The sequence below is a fragment of the Somniosus microcephalus genome, chromosome 5 (genome assembly GCF_052327205.1).
Source record: "Somniosus microcephalus isolate GS21.2 chromosome 5, FLI_Smic_1.0, whole genome shotgun sequence".
Lineage (NCBI taxonomy): Eukaryota > Metazoa > Chordata > Chondrichthyes > Squaliformes > Somniosidae > Somniosus > Somniosus microcephalus.
This window is the reverse complement of record NC_140991.1, coordinates 238,019,254-238,035,095: the sequence shown is the minus strand read 5'-3', so window position 1 is coordinate 238,035,095 and position 15,842 is coordinate 238,019,254. Positions and strand designations below refer to the sequence as shown.

Below are 15,842 nucleotides of genomic sequence, written 5' to 3'. Positions count from 1 at the left end.
CTTTTCCCATTTAATGAGCGGAATTTTGAACGTTTTTTTGATACTGTGGGCACAATTTTTGTCTGACGGAAAAGTAAATACGCTTATGACCGTTCCGGAATCGTAAGCTTTCTTTTGAAGTAACACGCGTGTAGGTACGCTCTATAACTTTCGAATGTATAGAAGACAGACAGACAGACAGAAGAGCAATTATATATATACTAGCTGAACTGCCCGGCGGTGCCGAGGGTCTTTTGAGGGCATGTTATTGTTGGAAGAGAGAGAGTGACTGGGGGGGAAGAGAGAGAGCGACTGGGGGGAAGAGAGAGCGACTGGGGGGAAGAGAGAGAGCGACTGGGGGGGAAGAGAGAGAGCGGGGGGAAGAGAGAGAGCGACTCGGGGGAAGAGAGAGCGACTGGGGGGGAAGAGAGAGAGAGAGCGACTGGGGGGGGAAGAGAGAGAGCGACTGGGGGGGAAGAGAGAGAGCGACGGGGGGGAAGAGAGAGAGCGACTGGGGAGAAGAGAGAGCGACTGGGGGGGAAGAGAGAGAGCGACTGGGGGGAAGAGAGAGAGCGACTGGGGGGGAAGAGAGTGCGACTGGGGGGGAAGAGAGAGAGAGAGCGACTGGGGGGAAGAGAGAGAGAGAGCGACGGGGGGAAGAGAGAGCGTGACTGGGGGGGAAGAGAGAGAGAGAGCGACTGGGGGGGGGAAGAGAGAGAGCGACTGGGGGGGAAGAGAGAGAGCGACTGGGGGGGAAGAGAGAGAGCGACTGGGGGGGAAGAGAGAGAGACCTACTCGACAAATACTGCCAAAATTGGGCTCTAACAGTAAATCTAAAGAAAACCAACATCATGATTTTTCAAAAAAGGCCCAGATGTCAGGAAAACAAATACCAATTTACCCTCAGTGATACCGCTATAGGACACACTATGAGCTACACCTACCTTGGTCTAACTATTACAGCATCAGGGAGCTTCAGCATAGCAGTGAATGCACTAAAAGAAAAAGCCCGAAGAGCCCTATATGCAATAAAAAGAAAATTCTACAACATCCAAATCCCAATCAAAATCTGGCTCAAAATATTTGACAGCATAATCCTGCCCATTGCACTGTACGGTAGTGAAGTATGGGGCCCGCTAAATCACCAAAGCTACACTAAATGGGAAAAACACACAATAGAAGCCCTACATGCAGAATTCTGCCGAAGCATCCTTCGCACCCAAAGAAAAACGCCAACAAATGCATGCAGAGCCGAACTAGGCAGATACCCACTGATAATAAACATCCAAAAACGAGCACTAAACTTCCTAAATCACCTCAAATCTAGCTCCCCAGACACCCTTCATTTCAAAGCCTTTCAGACCCAAGAGCTAAACCCAGAAAAGAGTCCCCTGAGTCAGCTGCTACTGAAACTAAGTACTCAGCCGGACCCTGACCAGCCCCAGACCAACACAGCCGTCCAAACACCAATCCGAGTGAACCAAATCATTAAACAATGCAAAGAAACCTACCTGGAACATTGGAACAAAATAACCGAAAGCCAAAGCAGATTAGAATGTTACCGGGCCCTAAAAAGAGATTATAAACTGGCAGACTACCTCACGACCATCAGAGACACAAAACAGAGACAGACCCTCACCAGGTACAGACTAAGCGACCACCAACTGGAAATTGAAAAAGGCAGATACAAGAAATCCTGGCAGCCTAGAGAGAATAGAATATGCGATCAATGTCTGGCCGGCGAGGTTGAAACAGAAATGCATTTCCTCCTAAAATGCGAAAAATTCAACACATCAAGAAACATATTATTCAACAAGCTAAGCCAAACAACCCCAGATTTCAAGGAATTGGATGACCTGTCAAAATTGAGATTAGTCCTGGGAGAAGGAGACAGACCATACCTTGGGGCCAAATATGTAACAACATGTCACAACCTGAGGACTGTTTAAAAGTAAGACTGTTTAAAATTAATATTGTTAAAAGTAATATTGTATGTACCCAACAAATGTCAAATCGATTGACACCTACAGAATGTTGGAAAACTGTACCTTTTTGCTATGTAAGCTTTGGCAATATGGTTCTCTGTAAACTTTCATGCCAATAAAGCATTTGAATTGGAATTGGAATTGGAGCGACTGGGGGGGAAGAGAGAGTGAGCGACTGGGGGGGAAGAGAGAGTGAGCGACTGGGGGGGAAGAGAGAGAGCGCGACTGGGGGGGAAGAGAGAGAGAGCGACGGGGGGAAGAGAGAGAGAGCGACGGGGGGGGAAGAGAGAGAGCGACTGGGGGGGGAAGAGAGAGAGCGACTGGGGGGGAAGAGAGAGCGCGACTGGGGGGAAGAGAGAGAGCGACTGGGGGGGAAGAGAGAGAGCGACTGGGGGGGAAGAGAGAGAGCGACTGGGGGGGAAGAGAGAGAGCGACTGGGGGGGAAGAGAGAGAGCGACTGGGGGGGAAGAGAGAGAGCGACTGGGGGGGAAGAGAGAGAGCGACGGGGGGAAGAGAGAGAGCGACGGGGGGGAAGAGAGAGAGCGACTGGGGGGAAGAGAGAGAGAGAGCGACTGGGGGGGGAGAGAGAGAGAGAGAGCGACGGGGGGAAGAGAGAGAGAGCGACTGGGGGGGGAAGAGAGAGAGCGACTGGGGGGGAAGAGAGAGAGAGCGACTGGGGGGGAAGAGAGAGAGCGACTGGGGGGGAAGAGAGAGAGCGACGGGGGGAAGAGAGAGAGCGACGGGGGGGAAGAGAGAGAGCGACTGGGGGGAAGAGAGAGAGAGAGCGACTGGGGGGGGAGAGAGAGAGAGAGAGCGACGGGGGGAAGAGAGAGAGAGCGACTGGGGGGGAAGAGAGAGAGCGACTGGGGGGGAAGAGAGAGAGAGCGACTGGGGGGGAAGAGAGAGAGCGCGACTGGGGGGGAAGAGAGAGAGAGCGACTGGGGGGGAAGAGAGAGCGACGGGGGGGAAGAGAGAGAGAGCGACGGGGGGGGGAAGAGAGAGAGAGAGCGACGGGGGGGAAGAGAGAGAGAGAGCGACTGGGGGGGAAGAGAGAGAGAGCGCGACTGGGGGGGAAGAGAGAGAGAGAGCGACTGGGGGGGAAGAGAGAGAGAGCGACTGGGGGGGAAGAGAGAGAGAGAGCGACTGGGGGGAAGAGAGAGAGCGAGCGACTGGGGGGGAAGAGAGAGAGAGAGCGACTGGGGGGGGAAGAGAGAGAGAGAGCGACTGGGGGGGAAGAGAGAGAGCGACGGGGGGAAGAGAGAGAGCGACGGGGGGGAAGAGAGAGAGCGACTGGGGGGAAGAGAGAGAGAGAGCGACTGGGGGGGGAGAGAGAGAGAGAGAGCGACGGGGGGAAGAGAGAGAGAGCGACTGGGGGGGAAGAGAGAGAGCGACTGGGGGGGAAGAGAGAGAGAGCGACTGGGGGGGAAGAGAGAGAGCGCGACTGGGGGGGAAGAGAGAGAGAGCGACTGGGGGGGAAGAGAGAGCGACGGGGGGGAAGAGAGAGAGAGCGACGGGGGGGGGAAGAGAGAGAGAGAGCGACGGGGGGGAAGAGAGAGAGAGAGCGACTGGGGGGGAAGAGAGAGAGAGCGCGACTGGGGGGGAAGAGAGAGAGAGAGCGACTGGGGGGAAGAGAGAGAGAGCGACTGGGGGGGAAGAGAGAGAGAGAGCGACTGGGGGGAAGAGAGAGAGCGAGCGACTGGGGGGGAAGAGAGAGAGAGAGCGACTGGGGGGGGAAGAGAGAGAGAGAGCGACTGGGGGGGAAGAGAGAGAGAGAGCGACTGGGGGGGAAGAGAGAGAGAGAGCGACTGGGGGGGAAGAGAGAGAGAGAGCGACTGGGGGGGAAGAGAGAGAGAGCGACTGGGGGGGAAGAGAGAGAGAGAGCGACTGGGGGGAAGAGAGAGAGAGAGCGACTGGGGGGGAAGAGAGAGAGAGAGCGACTGGGGGGGTAGAGAGAGAGAGAGCGACTGGGGGGGGGAAGAGAGAGAGAGAGCGACTGGGGGGGGAAGAGAGAGAGAGAGCGACTGGGGGGGGAAGAGAGAGAGAGAGCGACTGGGGGGGAAGAGAGAGAGAGAGCGACTGGGGGGGAAGAGAGAGAGAGAGCGACTGGGGGGGAAGAGAGAGAGAGAGCGACTGGGGGGGAAGAGAGAGAGAGAGCGACTGGGGGGGAAGAGAGAGAGAGCGACTGGGGGGGAAGAGAGAGAGAGCGACTGGGGGGGGAAGAGAGAGAGAGAGCGACTGGGGGGGAGAGAGAGCGACTGGGGGGAAGAGAGAGAGAGAGCGACTGGGGGGAAGAGAGAGAGAGAGCGACTAGGGGGGGAAGAGAGAGAGAGAGCGACGGGGGGGAAGAGAGAGAGAGCGACTGGGGGGAAGAGAGAGAGAGAGCGACTGGGGGGGAAGAGAGAGAGAGAGCGACTGGGGGGGAAGAGAGAGAGAGCGACTGGGGGGGGAGAGAGAGCGACTGGGGGGAAGAGAGAGAGAGCGACTGGGGGGAAGAGAGAGAGAGCGACTGCGGGGGAAGAGAGAGAGAGAGAGAGCGACTGGGGCGGAAGAGAGAGAGAGAGCGACAGGGGGGAGGAGGGGGGGAGTGGAGGGGGCTGAGGGGGGGCAGTGGAGGGGGGAGTAGGGGGGGAGTGGGGGGGGAGGGGGCTGAGGGGGGTAGTGGAGAGGGGGAGGGGGCTGAGGGGGGAGTGGAGGGGGAGAGGGAGTGGGGGGAGGGGAGAGGGAGTGGGGGAAAGGGGAGGGGGGAGGAGTGGGGGAGGAGAGGGAAGGGGAAGGGGCGATGAGGGGGAGGGGGGAGGGTAGGGGGGAAGGGATAGGGGGGAAGGGGGTGGGGAGGGGGGAAGGGGGTGGGGAGGGGGGGAACGGGGGGTGGGGAAGCGGAGGGGGGAAGGGGTGGGGGAAGGGGGGTGGGGAGGGAAGGGGGGTGCGGAGGGGGGAAGGGGGGGTGGGGAGGGTGCGGAGGGGGGTGTGGTGGGGAGGGGGGTGTGTGGGGTGGGGGTGTGGGGGGTGGAAAGGGAGGGGGGGAGATAAACTTAAAGTACAGGAAACTTTGTGCTATCCATCACCCACCGTCTCCAGAGTTAATGTTGAGAGATACGGAAATTCTTATCTCCGTATTTGACAACAAACACTGTTGCTTAGCAACAGCTTCTAAACACTGGGTGTGGCCCTAAAGCTCTGCAGCTAAAGCTGTTGCTATAGCTACAGACCTTGCACAGCTTGACTGTTCAAACAAAGGAAAATAAACAAACAAAGAATAAAAAAACGGCTGCTGATTTTTGTGGTGGCTCCAGATTGCCGGATAGCTCACCTCCGGATAGCACAAAGTTTCCTGTACTTATAAAACATTTTTGGTAAATCTTTCTATAATATACACTTTACAACCTCACCAATCTTTTTATTAAAAAAGGGGTCCTCACCTCTCACTGTTGTACCACAAACAATGGCCGCCGCTTGCTTTTCAGTTGGAAAGATTAGGCCCCGCCCACACAGCCGATTGTCTGTCTCGGTCACCAGGACCCGATTTGGAGCACAGAAGCCCCACCCACTCTATGTTCCTGTACTAAGATGGCCGCGCAGGCACTCTGTTACACACTGAATCAAAATGGCGTCGCACTGAAACTTTTCGCCCTCCTTGACAAAGATGGCTGCCGTTAACCTGGGGCTGTCTGCAGAAGAAATTTCCTCAGCTGCAAACACAGGATCTTCAGATTATTATTCGGGGCTTGCGACCTACCCCAGTTGCTTATGAAGCCTCCCCACCTACTGACCCTGGGAATGGAGCTGAGGCAGCACACCCTCTCTCCTCTGCCAGTGTTTGTCTCTGCCTAGGCCGGGAGCCTGGGTCTAGAGTTGCACTGCTGGCAGTTGGAGAAGCCTAGGCCCCGGGCCAGGAAAAACGGTGAAAGGTAGGAGAATTATAGAGGTTAGAGAAAAGATTTACAAATTAATTAACTTTTTTAAAACACAATTTGTGTTTTAAAAGCAACTTTTTTTTTGCTGGAAATGTAGATTTGAAAAGAAACACGCAGAAAGCGGGAAAAAGAAATGAAAAGTTTAGAATCAAGATGGCAGCGACTCACCTCGGTTCAGAACGATAAGGCCCGCCCACACACGCACCGATTGGTCGACCGTCAGGTGACCGAAGCGTAGGATTGGTCAATCGTCCCGTCACTCGACCGTAGGAGGGCCCGGCCGCACGCGCCAGCAACCCGGCGTACGATTGGTCGACCTCGAGGTCACTCTGTCGCTAATGAGCGGATAATGAGATGCTAATGAGCAGAATGTTGAACTTTTTCGGATACCGCGGGCGCGATTTTCGTCCGGCCGAAACGTAAATATGCTTACGACCGTTTCGGAACGGTAAGCTTTCTTTCGACGTAATGCACGCGTAGGTACGCCCTATAACTTTCGAGCGCATAGCCGGACAGATGCACGCGTGAGGATAGACAGACAGACAGATCGACTCGTTTATAACTTTTGAGCGCATAGCCGGACAGACGCACACGTGAGGACAGACAGACAGACAGATAGACAGACAGATCGACTCGTTTATATATATATAGATATAGATAGATAGAAATCAAATAGCTAAAGTTAAAAAAAAAAGTCTGAATGATGCAGTTTGTTGGAGCAGTGCCACGGAGTGGTTGGATGCAGGTTCCATTCTCTCCCCACCCCCCCATCTCAATTAATTTGCACTATTATGAGAAGGCATTGAATGGAAACCAGGAATCTCCCCACATCACTGTACTATTCTCTCTCACCTTCACATAACCAGATGGATATCTGTTTCCTGCAGTGTGTGACCTGAGAGAAAAACCTTCAGCAAAAAAAAAGTCCAGTGGTATATACATATATATATATATTTTTTATTAATAATATAAATAAAATGATGCGTTGCCATGGAAAAGAACATCTGACAGGGGTAGGACGGGAGGACTTGTGGAGGATGAAACTTCCTTGTAACTCCCATGGTGCAGAGTTCATCCTTTATGGTCGCTAATATATTAAGCCGGACATGAGTAGTTACTCTTAGTGAAAATAATAACATTTTGTATACTAGCAAAATATCAGCAATAAATGGTAGAATTACTATATTAGTAATTGCTGGTGTCTTTAAATGACAATTGTAATCTACACATAACACCAGAGTTACAAAATATTTTTAAAGAAAATCACAGTTCCCTGTTCTTAGCCCTAAGGGACATGTCCATAGGGGATTGGATAGAGCTTCGTTTCACTTTTATAGGGAGAATGCTACACACACTGAGGGGGAGGGGAGCTTTTGAAACTGAAATATAAATATAATGTTGAGGTCAGTTTTAATAACAGTACACCTACCAATTCTGCATTTGGAGAGAATTGTTCAGGAAAATCACAATCTCCTGTGTTTTGACTGAGTCAGTAATTTCTGACATTTCTTTTTCCTTCCTCTCTCTGGACAGCCAGATAAAGCAAAACATCCCCATGGAGGTAGGCTAACCCAGTTACCATAAAGATAATGTAGACCCTTTATTGAAACTATAACCCTAAACATTTAACCAAGAGCTTTCGCTGCTGCTGTAAATGCTGGATGGACCTGCCTCCATATCTGGCTCTTGCTTTCTCTGGCTCGCCAACAAGAGAAAGCAAATCCCACATCCAAGAGGGCTATGAATAGGCTAAAAGAAATACAGAAAGAGGGAGATGGAGGAAAAAGAAGACAAGGAAAGAGAGAAAAATTATTCTGCCGCTTGTGATGTTCACAACTTGCTACTTCAATTTTTGCCCCTCTTCTGAAGACAGTGATTTTTACATAGGTACTGGCAGCCATCTGGTGCCTCTCTAAGGTTTTTTCATATGTGAGAATAAAGAATGAGTGTCAACAGACTGTTCCACTGTAGGAGGCATCAGGACCAAGCCCAATTCTGTTCTCGACCAACATCCATAAACTGTATCCCTTCCCGCAGGAGCCACTGAATATTAATCAGGAATGACAAACCTGACTGATTTTTCCCTCCCTAGCTCAGGGACTCTTGGAACAGTTGGAGTTCCCCAACTGCATGATCAGAGGTGTTCAATCTGTGGGCGTAGGGTTCCAAGCCCTGGCGATCCAGTTCACAAAGCCCAGGCAACTCGGTCCTACTTGCACTTGTATTTGTTAATTGCTGATTTGTCCTGTTTTGATTTTGTCCTGTCTGGACTTTTGGGACTATTTTGAAAAGGACACAGTGGTATGCCCAATGCCACCAGGACAAAAACACACTCTACAAATGCCTTCCACATTAGGAGGGCACCACAAATAAAAATGGCCTATTTAAACTAAAATGTTTTAGTTAGATCAAGATTTGATTTTCATTGCCAATTATGTAAACTGTATCCAGCAGTGCCCACCAGTCGCGGAAGGCTTCAAGCATACCCAATAATCATGATCTCTCTCAAAGATCATCCAAGCACACAAGCACTTGAAAGAGTGGCAAGCAATCAGAAGGACTCTTCTGGACTTTTTGTTAGAATTGTTTGGTTAGAAATATTTTTAAGTTGCTTCATTAACGAATAAATCCTAAACCAGCATACCAAGATCTGTTCGTAGAAGCAACTTGAAATGTGTACAAGTTAATGGGAACATAAACTGTAACTTTGTGGTTCACAAAGACAAAAGTGGCGCACCTTCTTGTAAAGCGCCCGAGTGTTGTACAAGCATAAGACTTGTATGCAACTGCCATTACCTGTAATTTCCTGGCCTGGCACATCTCTTTCTTAGGGAGACCAATGTTGATTCAATGGAGAGTGTAGAAGGCTGTGCTCACAGTAGCACCGGCATACTTTTGCATCAAGCACCAAACTAGTGAATCGATAATACAGGGCTACTTGCATGATAAACACCAAAAGTAACAGGCTATAGACCAAGCTAAGCGGTTCTACAACCAATGGATCAGAGCAAAGCTCTGTAGCCCTACCACATCCAGTTGACAGTGGTGGTGGACAATCAGGCATGTAATAGGAAGAGGTGCAATGAACATCCCCATTCTCAACCATGGCAGAGCTCAACACATGAATGCAAGAGACAAGGCTGAAGTGTCTAATCATCTTCAACCAAAATTGCTGAGTGGACACTGCTCAACCTCTTCCCAAGTTCTTTTCAGCATCAGAGAGTTGGTGGGAAGAGGCCCAAGTTTGGGCCCTCATGGAGAGGGGAGGGAGGATGGAGTTTCTTCTTAGCAAGGAGGGGTGAACTCTGAGTGTGAAGTCCAGTGAGGGGGTGGAGATTGCTACCAGTGCAGATGCTAGGAAGTTTCAGCTTACTGTTCTTCATCAAGTGGGTCCATTTATGGGTTTTTGATGTTCACGATGAGCGCATCTAAAGCACATATGCACACCTAAACACTTTCTACCCTGGCAGACTGCACTTGCTGCCCTTCCTTGTCTGTGGGGCCATCAGGTGAGTTTATGTTTCTGGTGATTGCCATTGGAGTGGGGGGACGATATTAGGAGGAAACTGATAAGTGAGAATAGGGACATTTTAATTCAAGCTCCTCTATTGCAGTGATCTCTTTATAGTGTTAATGTTGGGGTTATTTAAATACAGTTTTGCTGCTGTTAGCTTTTTGTCAAAAAAAATTCAAATATGCTAATATATTTTAACATGTTTTTCAACATAGCTGTGACCATGATGCGCGATGCCACATATGTAATGAATTGGTGCTAAAACCAGTTTAAAAAAAAAAAAAAAATTCTAATTGAAAATTATTTAATTTTTGCAAGATGACTGTTTTTTTTATCTTTTTGCTACAGCTTCATGCAATGTGGGAAATATTGGAAATGGAATACATTGTGCAGATTCTGGATTGGATATATGCTGGGATCCAAGGAATATCTTGTGCAATAGATTATATATTGTATTATTTTATTGTAATATCAGTCACTGGATTGGTCATGAGTTACACTTACACAGAACTATTGACCAAAGACAGATTAACATCTAAAGAAGACACCATATCTAACAGAGATTACAGTACCAATGAACAAACGTCTGAAGTAAAGGAACACTTCTGCAGTGGTACAAAGATTGAAAACCACAGGAAAATAGAGAGTGAAAACAACAAGGATGTTCCTAGCAACTCTGTTGATTCGCTAGAAGATAGACTTGGTACTTTAATCGAAGATAATTGTGTTGAAGATCTTTCTTTAAGGAGTGTTGAGCTGTATATCGGGAAACCAATAGATATGTTTGATATCTACACAAGCTCTGATGAGGGTTGCCATGCTGATGTGACCTGTGGAGATACTAGCAACAGAAAGCAATGGGACAGGTACTGTAAAGCAGCATTACTGGTAGAAGAACATCTGTACTCTGGAATTGGAAGTATATTTTCAAAATTTGCAGATAACACCAAATTGGGGGTATAGTTAATACTGAGGAAGTCTGCAACAAAGTACAAGAAAGAAAGACTTGTATTTATATAGCACCTTTCACGACCACCAGACATCTCAAAGCGCTTTACAGCCAATGAAGTACTTTTGAAGTGGAATCACTGTTGTAATGTAGGAAACGCGGCAGCCAATTTGCGCACAGCAATGTGATAAATGACCAGACATTAATAAACTTACAGAATGGGTATGTAATTGGCAAATTAATTTTAAGGTAGATAAGTGTGAATGGTGCATTTTGGTAGGAAGAATAAGGAGGCCACATATTCCTTGGAAAATAAGAGTCTAAATAGGGTGGAGGATTAAAAGGAACCTAGGAGTACGATACACAAATCACAAAAGTAGGCCATAAAAAAGCATTCAAAGCACTGGGGTTCATTTCTAGATACTGAAAAGCAGAGAAGTTATGTTAAACTTGTATAAGATGTTGGTTAGACAACACTTCTGCATATTATAAAAAGGATATAGAGGCACTGGAGAAGTTGCAACAAAAATTTACAAGGATGATACCAGAACTGAGAGGTTATACCTATCAGGAAAGATTGAACAGGCTGGGGTTCTTTTCTCTTGAAAAGTGAAGACTTGGGGTGACCTGACAGAGGTCTTTAATATTATGAAAGGGTTTGATAAGGTAGTTGTAGAGAACATGTTTCCTCTTGTGGGGAGACCAAAACGAGGGGCCATAAATATAAGATAGTCACTAATAAATCCATTAGGGAATTCAGGAGAAACTTCTTTACCCAGAGAGTGGTTAGAATGTGGAATTCGCTACTACAAGGAGTGGTTGAGGTAAATAGCATAGACGCATTTAAGGAGAAGCTAGATAAACACATGAGGGAGAAAGAAACAGAAGGTTATGTTGATAGAGGGGTGGAAGTAGGCTCGTGTATCATAAACACTGGCATGGACCAGTTGGGTCAAATGGCCTGTTTCTGTGGTGTACATTCTGTGTAATTCTATGTATGACATGGTGCTCAAATCCTTTTACTCTGCTTTACTTTCTTGCTATTTCTTAGCCAGTTTCTAGAGACTGTGGGATAAATTTGTCAGACATCCCCTCTTTTTAGCCTCGGCACCTTTGTCAGACACAGCTTACATTCTTCAATTTTGTTTATTCCTTCTTGTTGATTTGAAACTAGTGATCAGCCATTGTAAATGCAGGATCATTACTAGCACAAGCATTGCCGATGATTGCGCTAACCTTTAGATCATGATGTAAAAAGACATTGAGGGGTTTACACACCAAAGAAATATTCCTTAGCAAAGGTGGAAAAGGACCACTATCTTTGATGCCCTAGTCCCTACTAAAACAATTACCCTCTCTCACTCTGCCCGTTCCCCCTGGTACGGCTCTCATCTTCGCTCCCTTAAGTCCAAGGGACGCAGACTCAAACGGATATGGCGGACAACTGGTTTAGCCATTCACCGCCAGATCTGGCTGGACCATATAAAGCATTATCGGGTCCTGCTTTCGTCTGCCAAAATTGCTCACTATTCCGGAATCATTCTGGAATGCAAAGATAAACCCCGGCTCCTATTCTCTACTGCTAACCGTCTTCTTAAACCCCTCTCCCCTGTCTCCTCCACCATCACCTCCGATAACAAGTGTGAGGAGCTCATGGACTTCTTTGTCTCTAAGATTGAGACCATCTGTTTAGCTGCCTCTGTCACTTCCCTTCCTTCCCCTAGCCCACTGGGCCAAACTTCCTCTAAGGTTCCCCCCTGCCCTAGCCCTGAACTCACATCTTTCTCCAGTTTCTCTCCGATCTCCCCTCATGATCTCTCCATGCTCATCTTGTCTATGAGAACCATCTCCTGCTCCCTCGACCCTATTCCCACCAAACTGCTGACCACCCAACTTCCTTTTCTGGCTCCCATGTTAGCTGATATTCTTAATGGTTCTCTCTCCTCAGGTACTGTCCCCCTCGCCCTCAAATCTGCCGTCATCACCTCTCTCCTCAAAAAACCAAACCTTGATTCCTCCGTCCTTGCAAACTACCGCCCCATCTCCAACCTCCCTTTCCTCTCAAGTCCTTGAACGTGTTGTTGCTTCCCAAATCCATGCCCATCTTTCCCGCAATTCCATGTTTGAATCCCTCCAATCAAAGTTACGCCCTTGCCACAGTACCGAAACGGCTCTCATCAAAGTCACAAATGACATCCTTTGTGACTGTGATAAAGGTAAACTATCCCTCCTCATCCTTCTTGACTTGTCTGCAGCCTTTGACACGGTTGACCACTCCATCCTTCTCCAACGCCTCTCCACCGTGGTCCAGCTGGGTGGGTCTGCACTCGCCTGGTTCCATTCTTATCTATCTAATCATAGCGAGAGAATCACCTGGAACGGCTTCTCTTCCTGCTCCCTCATCGTTACCTCTGGTGTCCCCCAAGGATCTATACTTGGCCCCCTCCTATTTCTCATCTACATGTTGCCCCTTGGTGACATCATCCGAAAACACAGTGTCAGTTTCCACATGTACGCTGACGGCACCCAGCTCTACCTCACTACTTCTTCTCTCGACCCCTCCACGGTCTCTAAATTGTCAGACTGCTTGTCCGACATACAGTTTTGGATGAGCAAAAATATTGGGAAGACCGAAGCCACTGTTTTCAGTCCCCGCCACAAACTCCGTTCCTATCCACTGACTCCATCCCTCTCCCTAACATCTGTTTGAGGCCGAACCACACTTCGCAACCTTGGTGTCATATTTGAAATGAGCTTCCGAACATATCCACAGCATAACAAAGACCGCCTACTTCCACCTCCGTAACATCGCCCGTCTCCGCCCTTGCCTCAGCTCATCCCATGCTGAAACCCTCATCCATGTCTTTGTTACCTCTAGACTTGTCTATTCCAACACATTCCCGGCTGGCCTCCCACATTCTACCCTACGTAAACTTGAGGTCATCCAAAACTCGGCTGCCCGTGTCCTAACTTGCACCAAGTCCCGTTCGCCCATCACCTATGTGCTCGCTGACCTACATTGGCTCTCAGTTAAGCAATACCTCAATTTCAAAATTCTCATCCTTGTTTTCAAATCCCTCCATGGCCTTGCCCCTCCCTATTTCAGTAATCTCATTCAGCCCCACAACTGCCCCCCCCCCCCCGAGATACCTGCGCTCCTCTAATTCTGCCCTCTTGAGCATCCCTGATTATAATCGCTCAACCTTTGGTGGCCGTGCCTTCTGTTGCCTAGGCCCTAAGCTCTGGAATTCCCTGCCTAAACCTCTCCGCCTCGCTACCTCTCTTTCCTTCTTTAAGACGCTCCTTAAAACCTACCTCTTTGACCAAGCTTTTGGTCACCTGCCCTAATGTGGATCGGTTTCAAATTTTTTGTCTTAAAATACTCCTGTGCAGCGCCTTGGAATGTTTTACTACGTTAAAGGCGCTATATAAATACAAGTTGTTGTTGTTGATTAATGACCAACCACTGAAAGTATCCAGTCATTTTAAACTGTTATCAACAATTAATTATTGAGCTGCATTGCCAGGGTACTTGATCCTAAGTCAAAACAAGTTATTTTAACCTTGTATAGATCATGATTTATTCTCCTCTTCTTTTCTAATGTGCCTAGCGGCACATGAGGCAACCCATTTCTTCCACAGCCTTTACATCTAGTAGATCATGCTCTGGGTTGATCTGTAATTTTTTTTGTTCATTCCTGGGATGTGGGCGTCGCTGGCAAGGCCAGCATTTATTGCCCATCTCTGGTTGCCCTTGAGAAGATGGTGCCGAGCCACCTTCTTGAACTGCTGCAATCTGTGTGGTAAAGGTACTCCCATAGTGCTGTTAGGTAGGGAGTTCCAGGCTTTTGAAACAGCGACGATGAAGGAACTGCGATATATTTCCAAGTCAGGCTAGTGTGTGACTTGGAGGTGGTGGTGTTCCCGTGCACCTGCTGCTCTTGTCCTTCTACGTGGTAGAGGTCGGGGGTTTGGGAAATGCTGTCGATGAAGACCCTTTTTTATATGGTCAAGTCGTAAGCATGACCGGGGGGGACTGGCTGATGCAATGGATGGGGGGGTCAACACTCTGTTCTCATTGGATGCGAGTACCCCATTGGATATCAGCCCACTATTTAGAGGCTGAAGCTCTGGTCTCCTCCTGCTGGCTGGGTCTGTCTGGAGTGGGACTCGAACTCATCACCTTCTGACTCAGAGTCAGGAAATACTACCACTGAGCCAAGGCTCATTCCATATAATGACCAAATAAGTCAAATTTTGTTTTTATTACATAGGATCTAGGGATGTTTACTGGTGTTTTGGGATCTCATTTCATGATTCCATCTATTTTTCTTTGAAAATCACAAATCAGTCACTTGATCATCAGTGACAGAACATTTGGAATATTGAGCACCATTTGGGGACCCTGCCTTTGTAATGACATTGATCCATTAAAGAGGATTCAAAGAGGAGCAACACGGATGATTCCAAAACTTGGGATTCTATGAGAATAATTTTATGAATCCACAATGCTAGTGGGGAGCCTTGCCCACCAGGCGCGTAAATCAGAAATTCGGTCAGAAAATGATGAGCAGTGCATGCTCAGATCTCCTTATTGCTGGCAGACAGGATTCTCCATGGGCAGTGTGGACTCATAAAATTACCCCCTCTATGTTATGAAGAGCACAGCTGAGCTTGTTTTCATTGGATAAACAAATATTGATATGATGCAGGTTTTTTTATATACTGAGAGGTGTTACTATGTGAATGAAAGTAGGTTTTGCAGCTTGAACTGGAATAGATCAACAGGATTGATTGGCTCAGTGACTTACAACATTGCCCTTTCACCTCCGGATAAAAGTAGTAAATGTAAAAATCTATATCGATTTATATTTACTATCTCATCCTTGTAAACTTGTAGGTTGTTGTATTTGGGTAGCGCATCTGGCCTGTGAAGGAGAAAATACTTTATCTCCATTCCCTAATAACTACTTTCAAATCCCATCAGTAACAACTATGATTACCATTGGCCAGGGATTATTGATGGGTTCAGATAAAGGACACCCACTGAATCTCATAAAAAATGATTAATATAAGAGGAATCTGAAAGAGATTAAGAATGAATACCAGATAGCTGTAATAATTGATGTGTTTGCAACTTGTATGATGAGATCATGATTTATTCTACTCTGGTGTGAATCTCTAGTTAAATATGGCAATCGATTTACACGCTTCTCATACTCAAATATGTATTGTTTTTAATTTGGGCATTGGTGAGTTCATGGGTAATAATGTTACAGAATGATTGGAACGGTAGCAGTTGTTGGGTGATATTTCAGGTGAGTAAAATTGTTTTGTAACAGTGTCAGCCATGGTTCAGTGGGTAGCACACCCTCGCCTCTGAGTCAGAAGGTTGTGGGTTCAACTCCCACTCCAGAGACTTGAGCACAAAATCTAGGCTGCAGTACAGTACTGAGGGAGTGTTGCACTGTTGGAGGTGCCGTCTGTCAGATGAGACGTTC

General features: G+C 47.9%; 1 protein-coding gene across 1 annotated transcript in view; it reads left to right on the top strand.

Annotated features, from left to right (window-relative positions):
• The first annotated feature begins 5,004 nt into the window (after positions 1-5,004).
• The window catches only part of LOC147117614 (uncharacterized), a 71,464-nt gene continuing 60,626 nt past the window's right edge, over positions 5,005-15,842 (top strand). Inside the window, exon 1 of the mRNA XM_085988744.1 lies at positions 5,005-10,258. Coding sequence (XP_085844870.1) covers positions 9,711-10,258 — 548 coding nt within the window. The 5' untranslated portion in view covers positions 5,005-9,710. The remainder of the gene's footprint in view (positions 10,259-15,842) is intronic.